The following is a 12,929-nucleotide window of genomic DNA, read 5'->3' as shown; positions in this document are numbered from 1 at the left end:
AAATATATTTAAAAAAATCTGTGGGATGAAGTTATACCTACTATTTAAAAAAAAAATAGATAGAAACTTGTAGAGAAAACCAGCATTTAGGAGCAATGCCATCTTTACTCTTTGCCTGTTGCTACCTTGAGTTATTTAACACTTACTATCTTTTACACATTTTTTTCCCCACTAGGCACAACACCAATACTGGGCGATGGCTGACCAGGTTCCGAGCTGTGTGGGACCCTAAACAAGAAGACTGTATCATAGTGGGCAGCATGGCCTATCCACGACAGGTGGAAATCTTCCATGAGACAGGAAAGCAGGTGCATTCTTTTCTTGGTGGAGAATGCCTAGTTTCTGTGTGCTCCATCAATGCTATGCATCCAACTCGGTATATTTTGGCTGGAGGTAATTCCAGTGGAAAGATACATGTTTTTATGAATTAAGAAAGTTGCTGGGTTTTTGCTTTAGGCAATATTAATTTGTTTAAATTAATTGATGTCTATTTAGCAAAAATAAATTGCTTTATTAATAGGAACTATGAGCAGGATGTACTTTTTTTTTTAATTAAATCTTTATTGTTCAGATTATTACAGTTGTTCCTCTTTTTTCCCCCATAGCTCCCCTCCACCTGGTTCCCACCCCACCCTTCGCCCTCACCCCCCTCCCACACTGTCCTCATCCATAGGTGCACGATTTTTGTCCAGTCTCTTCCCGAATCCCCCACACCCCTTTCCCCGCCAAGAATAGTCAGTCCACCCCCTTTCTATGCCCCTGATTCTATTATAATCACCAGTTTATTCTGTTCATCAGATTATTTATTCACTTGATTCTTAGATTCACTTGTTGATAGATGTGTATTTGTTGTTCATAATTTGTATCTTTACCTTCTTCTTCTTCCTCTTCTTAAAGGATACCTTTCAGCATTTCATATAATACTGGTTTGGTGGTGATGAACTCCTTTAGCTTTTCCTTACCTGTGAAGCTCTTTATCTGACCTTCACTTCTGAATGATAGCTTTGCTGGATAAAGTAATCTTGGTTGTAGGTTCTTGCTATTCATCACTTTGAATATTTCTTGCCACTCCCTTCTGGCCTGCAAAGTTTCTGTTGAGAAATCAGCTGACAGTCGTATGGGTATTCCCTTGTAGGTAACTGAGTTTCTTTCTCTTGCTGCTTTTAAGATTCTCTCTTTGTCTTTTGCTCTTGGCATTTTAATTATGATGTGTCTTGGTGTGGTCCTCTTTGGATTCCTTTTGTTTGGGGTTCTCTGCGCTTCCTGGACTTGTAAGTCTATTTCTTTCACCAGGTAGGGGAAGTTTTCTGTCATTATTTCTTCAAATAGGTTTTCAATATCTTGCTCTCTCTCTTCTTCTGGCACCGCTATAATTCTGATGTTGGTATGCTTGAAGCTGTCCCAGAGGCTCCTTACACTATCTTCGTATTTTTGGATTCTTTTTTCATTTTGCTTTTCCGGTTGGGTGTTTTTTGCTTCTTTGTATTTCAAATCTTTGACTTGATTCTTGCGCTCCTCTGGTCTGCTGTTGGGAGTCTGTATAATATTCTTTATTTCAGTCAGTGTATGCTTAATTTCTAGTTGGTCCTTTTTCATAACCTTGAGGGGCTCACTAGATTTCTTGAGGGTCTCACTACATTTATCGGTGGTCTCACCAGTCTTTTTGAGGGTCTTACTAAATTTATCAGCGGTTTCTAGAAAGTTCTTGAAAAACCTTAAGAGTGTGGTTTTGAACTCTATATCCAGTCATTTGCTTTCCTCCATTTCTGTCATTTGTGACCTGTTTCTTTGTCTCCGCGTTTTTTATGCTTCCCTGTGTTGGTGGAGTGGCTTTGTGTGCTAGGTGTCTTATATGGCCCAGTGGCTCAGCCTCCCCAATTACCTGAGGTGGACACTCTTGGTGCATCCCTTTGTGGTCTTTGTGCACAGTCTTGTTGTAGTTAAGCCTTGATTGTTGTAGGTATCACTGGGTGAATTGACCTCCAGGCCAATTGGCTGTGAGAGTCAGCTGTGTCTACGGTGGGAGAACTTCTGTGCTGAAGACACCCTTATGAGGCAAGACTTGCTTCAGTGAGGCCTTGGTGCTCACTGAATCTGCCCCCTGAGTGTGTCCCTTATGGATCTGAGGAGTTGTAATTGGATGGTCCCACTCTAATCACTGGGTACACTGGCTCTTGGATCTAAGGAGGTGCTAATTTAGCCTCTGCCTGAGGCTACCCAGCAGGAGCTACGAAGAGACCTGCAGATTCCCCTTCCTTGTTTGGGGTTTGGAGGTGCCCAGATGAGGCCCAGCTGTGAAGCAATGCAAGCTGCTGTGGGGCCTTGGGCCTTCTTTGGGATGTTCTGGGTCTCTCTGGCCCAGCTGCAGTTTGTTAGGTAATTTTCAGATTGCAAAGGGCCAGGGCATTCATATGCAAAAGCGTCTGCACACAGCTTGGGTGGGGCGGGGTCTCAGGGAATTAACAGGGTGGAGCAAGCAGCTATGGCTGATCCTCAGCCCTGCCCTAAGAGGCCCCATGTCTCAGTGTCCCGGTAATTGCTGCAAGCACCTCTGAGAGAAAGCCGCCCGCGAGTTCCGAGTTCTGCCCGCTGCCAGACAGTCCAGTTTCTCCCCGTATGAGTCTGGGTCCCAGAGACTTTCCGGAACTGGAGTTCAGAGCAGTCGGGGGCTTGTGACTCCCTCTTGATTCAAAAAGAAAGCTGCGTCCTCAGTTGCCAGCCCTTGCCGAGTGCGCCTCCGTACCTCTGCACTTCCGCACCTCCTCTGAGTCTCAGTGTGCTTTTCTCTTTCCTTCTAGTTGTAGAATTTCCACTCAGCCAGCCTTCCTGTGGTTCTGGATGATGTCCGTTTTGTCTGTTAGTTGTATTTTTGAATTTGTTGTGGGAGGCAGCAATTTCCGGTGTTTACCTATGCTGCCATCTTGGTTTTCTCCCAGGATGTACTTTTGGTGAAGGAGAAACCTTGGTTATTTCTACGGGTCGGGGAAGAAATTCGAGGGAGGCTGTGATGCCTTCAGCACTTTAATCGGGCAGTATGTTGAGAAGCTGTAATATTAACAGTTATAAAGCTTTGAATGATTAGTATTAAAAACTTTTGTGGTCTAATAATATGGTTTTGAAAAAAATTATTGGGGTGACATTGCTTCATAATAACATTATGTAAGTTTCAGGCATACATTTTTATACTACTGCATCTGTATATACTCTATTGTGTGCCCACCATCTGAAATCTAGTCTCCTTCTGTCACCATGTATTTTATCCCCTTTACTTTCTTTGTCCTTCCCCAGCCCCTCTTCTCTGTATATATGAGGTTTTTTGTTTGTTTGTTGCCTTTTTATTTCATTTTATTTTAAATATATATCTTGATTGATTTCAGAGAGGAAGGGAGAGGGAGAGAGGACAGAAACATCCATGATGAGAGAGAATCATTGATTGGCTGCTTTCTGCATGCCCCCTACCTGGAATCAAGCCCACACCCTGGGCATGTGCTCTTGACCAGAATCGAACCCAGGACCCTTCAGTCTGCAGGCCAACACTCGGTCCACTGAGCCAAACCAGCTGGGGCTGTTTATTGCCTTTTTAAGAAAAAATCCTCACTAAGGACATGTTTCGAGGAAGAGAGAGAGAGAAACATAGATGTGAGAGAGAAATATTGATTGGCTACCCTCTGCAGGCACTCCAACTGGGGATCAAATCTGCAACCGAGGTATGTGTCCTGATTGGGAATCGAACCGGCAACCCTTGGGTGCACAGATGACACTCAACCAACTGAGCCACTCCAGCCAGGCTGTTTGTTGCTTTTGGTTTTAATATCCCATATATGACTTATTTCACTTAGCATGATACTCTCAAGATCCATCCATGTTGTTGCAAATAGCAATATCGCATGTTTTTTTTTGTTTTTAGATTTTTTATTTATTGAATTTTAGAGAGAGAGAGAAGGAGAGAGGGAGAGAGAGAGAGACATTGATTTGTTGTTCCACTTCTTTATGGACTCATTGGTTGTTTCTTGTATGTGCCCTGACCAGGGATCGAACCTGCAACCTTGGCATATTAGGACAATGCTGCAATCAACTGAGCTACCCAGCCAGGGCCGCAATATCTCATGTTTTTTATGGCTGAGCAATATTTCACAGTACTTATGCCATATGTGCCATATCTTCTATCTCTAGTCATCTGTTGAAGGACACTTAGGTTGTTCCATGTCTTGGCTATTGTGAATAATGCTGCAGGGATCACATATCCTTACAAATAATTGTTTTAAAAATTTTGGGATAGATACCAGAAGAGGGATTGCTGGGTCTTATGGTACCTCTATTCTTAATTTTTTTGAGGCTTTGCCATACTGTTTTGCATAGTAGCTACACCAATTTACATACCCTTTGTGTGTGAGGGTTCCCTTTTCATGTTTTTTCCAATACTGCTAGTTCTTATTGATAATAGCCATTCTAACAGGTGTGAGGTGGTATTTCATTGTGGTTTGAATTTGCATTTCTCTTATAAGTAATGATGTTGAGCATCTTTTCATATATCTGTTGGCCATGTCTTCCTTAGAAAATTGCCTATGCGAGGAATTTTCCTCTGCCCATTTTTAAAAAAAATCCTCACTTGAGGATATGTTTTACTGATTTTTAGAGAGGAGGAGAGAGAGAGCAAGAAACATCCATGTGAGAGAGAAACATTGATCGGTTGCCTCCCGAATATGTCCTGGCTGGGGATAAAACCCACAACCTAGGTATGTGCCCTGACCAGGAATCAAGCCCATAACCTTTTGGTGTATGGGACAACCCTCCATCCAACTGAGCCACATGACCAGGGCCTTTGCCCATTTTGTAATTGGATTTTTTATATTTTGATGTTGAGTTGTATGAGTTCTTTGCATATTTTGGATATTAGCTCTTTATCAGAGTTATTGTTTGTAAATACGTTCTGCTGTTTGGTTGGTCACCTTTTTGTTTTGTTGATGCAAAAGCTTTAGTCCTGTTCTTTTTTTTCTTTTTTCTTTTACTGCCCTTGCCTCTGAGACCAATGTCTATAAGTTTAGTGTCTGTTTTCTTCTATGTATTTTATTGCTTCAGGTCTTATATTCAAGTTTTTAAGCTGTTTTGAGTTAAATTTTGTGAATGGTATCAGATAGCAGTCTAGTTTTATTCTTTTGCATGTGGCTTTCCAGTTTTCTTCATACTCTTTATTGAAGAGACTTTTCTTTCGCCATTGTATGTTTTTGGCTCTTGTCATGTATGTGTGGGTTTATTTGTGGGCTCGAAATTCTGTTTTATTGGTCTGTGTATCTGTTTTTCTGCCAGTACCATACTATTTTGATTATTATAACTTTGTAGTCTAGTTTGAAGTCAAGGTATGTATGATACCTCCAGCTTTGTTCTTTGTTTTCAGGATTGCTTTAGCTATTTGGGATCTTTTGTGGTTGTAATTTTCTTTTTTTGTGTGTTGGTTGTCATTGCCTGGTTTTGGTGTCAGGGTAATGGTGGCCTTATAAAATGAGTTAGGAGTATTCCCTGTCTTTAATTTTCTTGGGAATAGGTTGAGAAGAATTGGTGTTCAATAGTGGATTGTTTGTTAGCATTCACAGGTGAAGCTGTCTTGAACTGGACTTTTGTTTGTTGGGAAGTGTTTGATTACTGTTTCAGTTTCCTTGCTGGTGATTGGCCTGTTTAGGTTTTTCAGTTCTTCATGACTGAGTCTAGGAAGGATGTATATTTCTGAGAATTTGTTTCTTGTGAGTTATTAAATTTAGTGATGTATAGTATTCTTGTATAATTTTTTTGTATTTCTGTGGTGTCCATTGTAACTTCTCTTTCATATCTGATTTTATTTATTTGAATCTTCTCTTTTTTTTTCCTTAGTGAGTATACCCAGAGGTTTTTTCAATTTTATCTTTACAAAGAACTGGCTCTTTGTTTCATTAATTTTTTCTGTTGTCTTTTTGTACTCTATTTTATTTATTGACACACTGATTTTTTTTTTTTTTTTTTGGAGGGGGCGTACATTTTTATTTCAAAAGTGTAGATAGCTTCAGTATCCAGATTGTGGCAAAATCAGGAAGGACATGTGTAAAATACCTTACAATATGTTAGATTCCCAAAAGGAACCAAAAAGAGTAAAATTAACACTTCCATTATAGGAAATATATAAAATTCATGTAAAATTTAAAAAGGTGACACTGGTTTCCTAAGATAGACCTCTTTACAACCAGAGTCCACAGGTCCAGGCTGCAGAGTGGCAGCAGGAAACAGACCCTCCCACCAGGTCCTGGGTAACCCGGTCATAAAATCAGCGCACAAAGCCGCTCTGGCCTCTGAGATAGATACCACACGCCGCCTAAAATAACTAGAGGTCTGGAAATAGTAAACAAGAGTGATGTGTGTGGGGGCGGGGGGCGAGAGGGGATTTAAGATGCACATGGGACAGGCTATAGAAAGTATGCCAAGTTATATTTGGTACATAATTGTTTGTGTTCACTCATTATTCAAACAAAGGGTGTGCTGTCAGATGGGCATTGCCGAAGCCTCAGTGTGGCTTGTTAATGCTGATGGCCACCACATCGCTGGCTCTTCCCGTAAGTTGTACTACCTTGACCTTCTCCGCTTCCACTGCCACACCACTGCCTCGGTTCCCCTGGTTGCAGTTTATGGGGCCCCCAGAGCCATACTGCTGCTGTTGATAGGCTTTTCTGGGCAGAGCCACCTTGATTTCACACTTGCTTCTGAAGGTATAGAACAGCGGTTCTCAACCTGTGGGTCGCGACCCCTTTGGGGGTCGAATGACCCTTTCACAGGGGTCGCCTAAGACCATCGGAAAACACATATATAATTACATACTGTTTTTGTGATTAATCACTATGCTTTAATTATGTTCAATTTGTAACAATGAAAAGACATCCTGCATATCAAATATTTACATTATGATTCATAACAGTAGCAAAATTACAGTTATGAAGTAGCAACGAAAATAATTTTATGGTTGGGGGTCACCACAACATGAGGAACTGTATTAAAGGGGCGCGGCATTAGGACGGTTGAGAACCACTGGTGTAGAACTTTTTCTCCAGAACCTTCTTCACAGGGCTTCCTCTTCTTTAAAGGTGATAAAAACAAAGCCTTGTCTTTTGTTTGACTTTGGATCCATTGGATGATCAATGGCCTTGATCTCCCCAAACTCGCCTGGAAACTCTCTGATTTTCTTCTCAGTGGCTTCAGGACAACCCCCCACAAAAAACTTCTTTATAGGCTCCCTCATGGCCTTGGCCTTTTTGGGGTCAATGACGCGGCCATCACGCCTGTGCTCCTTCTGGTCCGGGACCTTCACACTGGCTGCATCTTTGAAGAGAAGAGACCCAGACCCTCTTGACCGGCTAGTGTTGGGATCCATTTTTATTGTACAGTCTCCAAATTTGGTAAAAGAATCCTTTAGGTCCATTTTGCTGGTATTCCAGCTCAGGTGACCAATGAACATTTTCCCTGCACCCTCCTCTTCCTTGCCGGGGTTGGTTTTGTTGTTGGAGGGGGCCCCTCCACCACCACTCTGGCACCTGACCTTGTGCTTCTTCCAGTCCTATCGCTGGTGCTCCTTCCAGCACAGCTAGCAATACTGCAGGTCTCCCGTCTCAGCCTGCTAGACCTCCTGCTGTCATCGGCTGTGGTGTGGCAGCGCTGAGCAGGAGGGTGGGGGGTGGGCAGAGTGGAAGGGCTCATCATTGTGCCTTGCACTCCCACCCCCTCACTTCAGGGAGGCCTGCTCCCCACCCTCCGTCTGCCTGGCAGTGTGGCCTGCTGCCTCAGTGCCTCAGCGACCCCACATGCTGAGTGAGGCCCTGATGCGTGAGACCTGCCTCCTTGGCCACAGTGGTGTTGGCTTATCTCAGAGGAGCACAAGGCATGGGGGCGCCACCTCGGGCGATTGATACTGTGTGAGGACTTGCAGCCATTTTATTTTTTGTTTGTATCTCCATTGTTTCTCTTCCCTTGTGATTTTGTCCGCTCTTTTAATTTGGCAGTTTTCTATACGTCCTCTAAACAATTCTTGCATTGCTGGTCTGGTGTTGGTAAATTCTCTGTTTTTGTTTATCTGGGAAAGCCTTTATTTCTCCTTCATATCTAAAGGATAACTCTTCTGGATATATTATCCTTGTCTGATGTTCCCTCTCTTTCATATTTTCTTAATTTCCTTCCACTCCTGTCCTGTAATGTGTCTACTGAGAAATCTCATTATAATCTAACTAGAGGCCCAGTGCATGAAATTCCTGCATGGGAGAAGGGTGTCCCCTCAGCCTAGCCTGCACCCTTTCCAATCTGAGATACCTCTCACAATCTGGGACCCCTGGTTCCTAACTGCTCGCCTGCCTGATCACCCCTAACTGCCTCTGCCTGCCAGCCTGATTGCCCCTAACTGCCCCCCGTGCCAGCCTGGTCGCTCCCGACTGCGCCCCCTCTGCTGGCCTGGTCACCCTAACTGCCCCCCCTGCCGGCCTGGTTGCCCCTCACTGCCCCCCCTGCTGGCCTGGTCACCCCCACTGCCCCCCCCTGCCGGCCTGGTCACCCCATGCACCCTGCTGTTCAGTCATTTGGTTGCTCCCACTGTCCCCCCCCCCCCCCCCCCCCCGCTGGCCTGGTTGCCCCCAATAGTGCCCCCTGCGAACCTGGTCACCCCAAGCAGCCTGCTGTTCAGTCGTTTGGTCATCCCTCATTAACCCCCCTGCTGGCCTGGTCGCCCCACACAGCCTGCTGTTTGGTCGTTACTGTTACTGTGACAGTGTCCTGGACAATTTGCATATTCCTCTATTATTAGTATAGATGGGGTTTCCATTGTAGGTTACAGTCTATTTCTCTGGCTGCCTTGAGAATTCTTTCTTTGTCATTGATTTTTTTAAAAAAAAAATGTTTTTATTGCCGAAGCCGGTTTGGCTCAGTGGATAGAGCGTTGGCCTGCGGACTGAAAGGTCCCAGGTTCGATTCTGGTCAAGGGCATGTAGGAGGCAGCTGATTGATGTTTCTCTCTCATCAATGTTTCTAACTCTCTATCTCTCTCCCTTCCTCTCTGTAAAAAATCAATAAAATATATTTAAAAAAAATAAATGTTTTTATTGATTTTTAGAGAGGAAGAGAGAGGGATAGAGAGATAGAAATATCGATGAGAGAAGAACATCTTTGATCAGCTGCCTCCTGCACATCCCTCTACTGCGGATTGAGCCCACTACCTGGGCATGTGTCCTGACCCCGGTTCCAACGACCTCTTGGTTCCTGGGTTGGCACTCAACTGTCGAGCCATACCGGCCGGGCTATCATTGATTTTTGACAGTTTGAATAAAATGTGTTTTGGAGAAGGTCTTTTTTTCCTTGATATAATTAGGTGTTCTGGTAACTTCTATTTTAAAATCCAGTTCTTTCCATAGGTTTGAATCCATTATTTGTTTGAATAAGCTTTCTGTTTCCTTTTACCTCTCTTCTCCTCTGATATACTTATTATCCTTATATTGCACTTTTTTATGTAGTCAGATAGTTTTTGTAGAGTTCTTTTTATTTCTCTTAACTCTTAGTTTTCCCTCTTCCTCCTGAGTCATTTGCAAGATTTCTATCTCAAGCTTGCTAATTCTCCCTTCTGTTGGGGTCCAGCCCCAGCAGGTCCAGGGGTCTCCAAAGGTGTGGACGGAGTCGGCGAAGAAGGAATGACACGGAGACAGCGTTCAGTTGATCAGCAACCTAGCTAGGATCTCTAGCCAGTATCTCCAGCCAAGTTCTGTCCAGGTTCTCTTGCCATGTTCTCTCGCTAGGTTCTTCAGCCAGGTTCTGTTGCCATGTTCTCTTGCTAGGTTCTGTTGCCAGGTTCTGTAGCCATATTCTCTCACTAGGTTCTCCAGCCAGGTTCTCCAGATTCTCCAGCCAGGTTCGGTCACCAGTTTCTTTAGCCAGGTTCTTCAGGATCTTTTGCCATGTTCTCTCTCTAGGTTCTGTCTCTAGGTTCTGTCTCTTACTGTCTTGTTACATCTGTATTTATACCAGTTGATTTTAATCCCGTCAATGTCTATTGCAAAGGTTAGGGCATTTCTTATCTCCATTCCAGGGAGGAAAGATTATGTAGCTTAAGCATGATTGTTTGTAGCTAAAGGGATTAACTACCGCCTGGCACTTAGTTCAGGGGTTTTATCCCCTCCCTAACCTCAGGGAAAGATCCCTACCTGGGGAAACAACCTTTCTCGGAGAGGTGACCTTGGTTAAAACACATAGCACCAAGAAGGGGTTGCAAACATATTAAGAACAGTATGCCATATACGCCAGGTCCCTTGAGACATATGCTGTGAAAATGTTTCTTTCCTGCAGCGACTCTGTCAAGCAGCAAGGATGGACCGGCTTCCAGCACCCTTCCATCTGGCTTGCTCCATTTTCAGTGCTCTCTAGTACACTTCTCGTCATCTTTATTGAGTTCTTCCGCTTCAGAATTCATGTTTGGTCTTTTTCCAGTTTCAATCTCTTTGATATAGTATTCCTTTTGATTATTAATTTTATTTCTGAATTCATGAACTCCCTTTCTGAGTTTTCTTGTATATCATTGAGTTTCTTCATAATTGCAATATTGAATTATCTGTCATTTAAATCACCGTTTTCCATGACTTTGAATTTGCTTTTTGGAGACTTTTCATTTTCTTTCTGTGCTCCCAGGTTAGCGTGGTTGTTCATGGGATTGAACAACCAAACTGTGTGCCTGATGGGTTGTTTCTGTGCAGCACATTGAGGTATAAACTCTTTTCTTGTTTAGATGCTGTTTTGCTTTTAACCATTCAGCAGGTTGGTAGGTAGGGTACTTTCTTTTCTCTATACTTTTGGGGCAGCTCAGCTTTCTTCACCAGGTTCTTCGGGGGAGTGTGGGGCAGCGGGGTTGGGGGCCATTTTCAATCTTGTGGCTCAGCCATCCTTCCAGTAATGGCTGTCTTTAGGTACTGCTGTGCTGTTTAAAGCTTCCCTGCTTTCTTTACCCTCTGCTGGGGAGTATGGTACAGGGAGGGCAAGTTCATGGTCTCTTGGCTCTGCCCTCCTGCCAGCACAGGCTGTAGGCACCACTGTGTTTTTTCAAGCTTCCTGCCCATCTCTATCCACCTCTGCCATGATGGGGAGGGAGGAAAGGGAGATGCATTTTCCCAGGGAAAAACTGCTTTTTGCCCCTCTGATGTGTGAGGGCTGCAGCCCGACTTCTCTGCTACTGTGCTTGTTGGAGCCTCAGTGGGCAGCGAACTGTGCCTGTGGGCCGTCCCTATCCTTCCCGCGGACCTGTCTCCCCTACTAGTTCCAGTACGCCCACCCTCAGATGTCCGTGGATCTTTCAGGCATGTTTGTGTGTTGAGCAGGGAATCCTTTCTTGAGTTATAGTTGTCTGACTTGTAAATTTAAGATGAGAAACAAAGGAGTTCTCTCTTTCCACTATGATGCTGACTTCCAATATGGTTTTGATTCTACAGTGACATATAGGTTTGTGGTTTCTTTTATAGTTTGGAGTGAATATTTATTTCCAGACTCACACTGCAAAGGTCCTGAGTGTCATCTAACTCAGTGATGTGAAACTTAAGTTTTTTAACCAAGAACACCTTGCTACCCCCCATCTCTTAATTCTTAATGTGAAATTTCAAAATAATTGCTGAGAGGCTTCGGCTTGTGTGGGCAGGGCCTGGGTCTGTTTGTGCGCTCCCTTTCTGTTGCTTCCTCTAGGTGGCTCCTGAGGCACAGCTAAGGAATCCCAGGGCTCCTGGGCATAGGGTTTGGGTCTGCCTGATCCCTGGAATCCAATGTGAGATTGCCCCCAGACCAGTGTTTTCCAGGCTATGGGTTGTAGCACTCACAAAAAATCAATTTAGTGGCCATGACCAGCATAAAAAAAAAAAAAAGGAAAAGGAAAGAAATAATCATGAATAGAAAACATAATTAGAATAAGTATGTTTTGTGACACTTAGTTGCATATGCATACATATTTGTATGTGTATATGCATATGTGTATTCTGATAGGAAATGCATTTCTTTCTTGCTGTGGCACAGTGGGTCACGGTTAAAGAAATGAAAGCTCCTCCCCCAGAGGGTCCCAGGTAGCCTTATCCGACCCTGTCTTTAAATTCTCATGAGGTTCAATAGCCTGTTAAGTGAATAACTTCATTCCTATTCATATTTTTAGGGTAAAGGTATGAAACACCACTTTTGTCAGTTCTTCATAAAAATACATGTTTTCAGAAGCTATGGCAGTTTGAATTTGTCTTTTGTGGGACGTGGAGCTCTTAAATCAGTGACTAATGTTACTATGTGACATTACCTAGCCAACCTTTTTCATTGTTCTTCATTGCCAAAATCCTGTTGAAAGGTTATTGTTAATAGCTTCAGCAATACGTTTGAATTCTAAGAGAAGATATTATCTTCTCATAATTGTATATCACATAAATGGACATGCATAATTTCCTTAAAGAACAACCCCCCCCCCCCCCCAAATAATTTCCTTCTCTGCAATTAAAACCTAAGTGTTTGGAGGCTTAGTTTACTAATAGGTTGTGCATGTTTGTAAGGAATAGGAGTTCTCTATTTTCTTGGTGATATGAATACAGACATTTATAAGTGAGGTGGGAATATTAATTTATGAAATGGAAAGTAAAACTAAGTGTGAGGTTGAATTATATTTAAACTGTCCTTAAAATAGTACACAAAGCCTATTGGTTTCCTTTCCCTTTCTACACTGCTTAATTTCACAGGTTCTGGAGTGGCTAGTTTGTTCTATGGGGATTGTTTCTTTTTTTAAATTTTGGAAACAACTTTCAAATTATTATCATCATTTCAGCTTTGGAGGTTAATTGCCTGGCTTCTGCAATACATGTTAGCAAATGCTTGATGTTTCTCATTTTTGTGGTTCCTTTTGCCATTGTAGCTTCATAAACTGTGCCATT

General features: G+C 43.1%; 1 protein-coding gene and 1 pseudogene across 1 annotated transcript in view; one reads left to right on the top strand and one right to left on the bottom strand.

The window, feature by feature from the left end:
* The window catches only part of WDR76 (WD repeat domain 76), a 30,722-nt gene extending 30,171 nt beyond the window's left edge, over positions 1-551 (top strand). The window contains exon 13 of the mRNA XM_070423625.1: positions 176-551. Coding sequence (XP_070279726.1) covers positions 176-431 — 256 coding nt within the window. The 3' untranslated portion in view covers positions 432-551. The remainder of the gene's footprint in view (positions 1-175) is intronic.
* Positions 552-6,529: 5,978 nt separating this feature from the next.
* Positions 6,530-11,027, bottom strand: LOC139003942 (heterogeneous nuclear ribonucleoprotein A/B-like; annotated as a pseudogene).
* Between the last annotated feature and the right edge of the window lie 1,902 nt (positions 11,028-12,929).

This window comes from Myotis yumanensis, unplaced genomic scaffold, assembly GCF_028538775.1.
Source record: "Myotis yumanensis isolate MYYU_CA2020_CCGP unplaced genomic scaffold, mMyoYum1.0.hap1 SCAF_1, whole genome shotgun sequence".
Lineage (NCBI taxonomy): Eukaryota > Metazoa > Chordata > Mammalia > Chiroptera > Vespertilionidae > Myotis > Myotis yumanensis.
The sequence above is the reverse complement of the archived record's forward strand: the minus strand, read 5'-3'. Positions and strand labels throughout refer to the sequence as shown.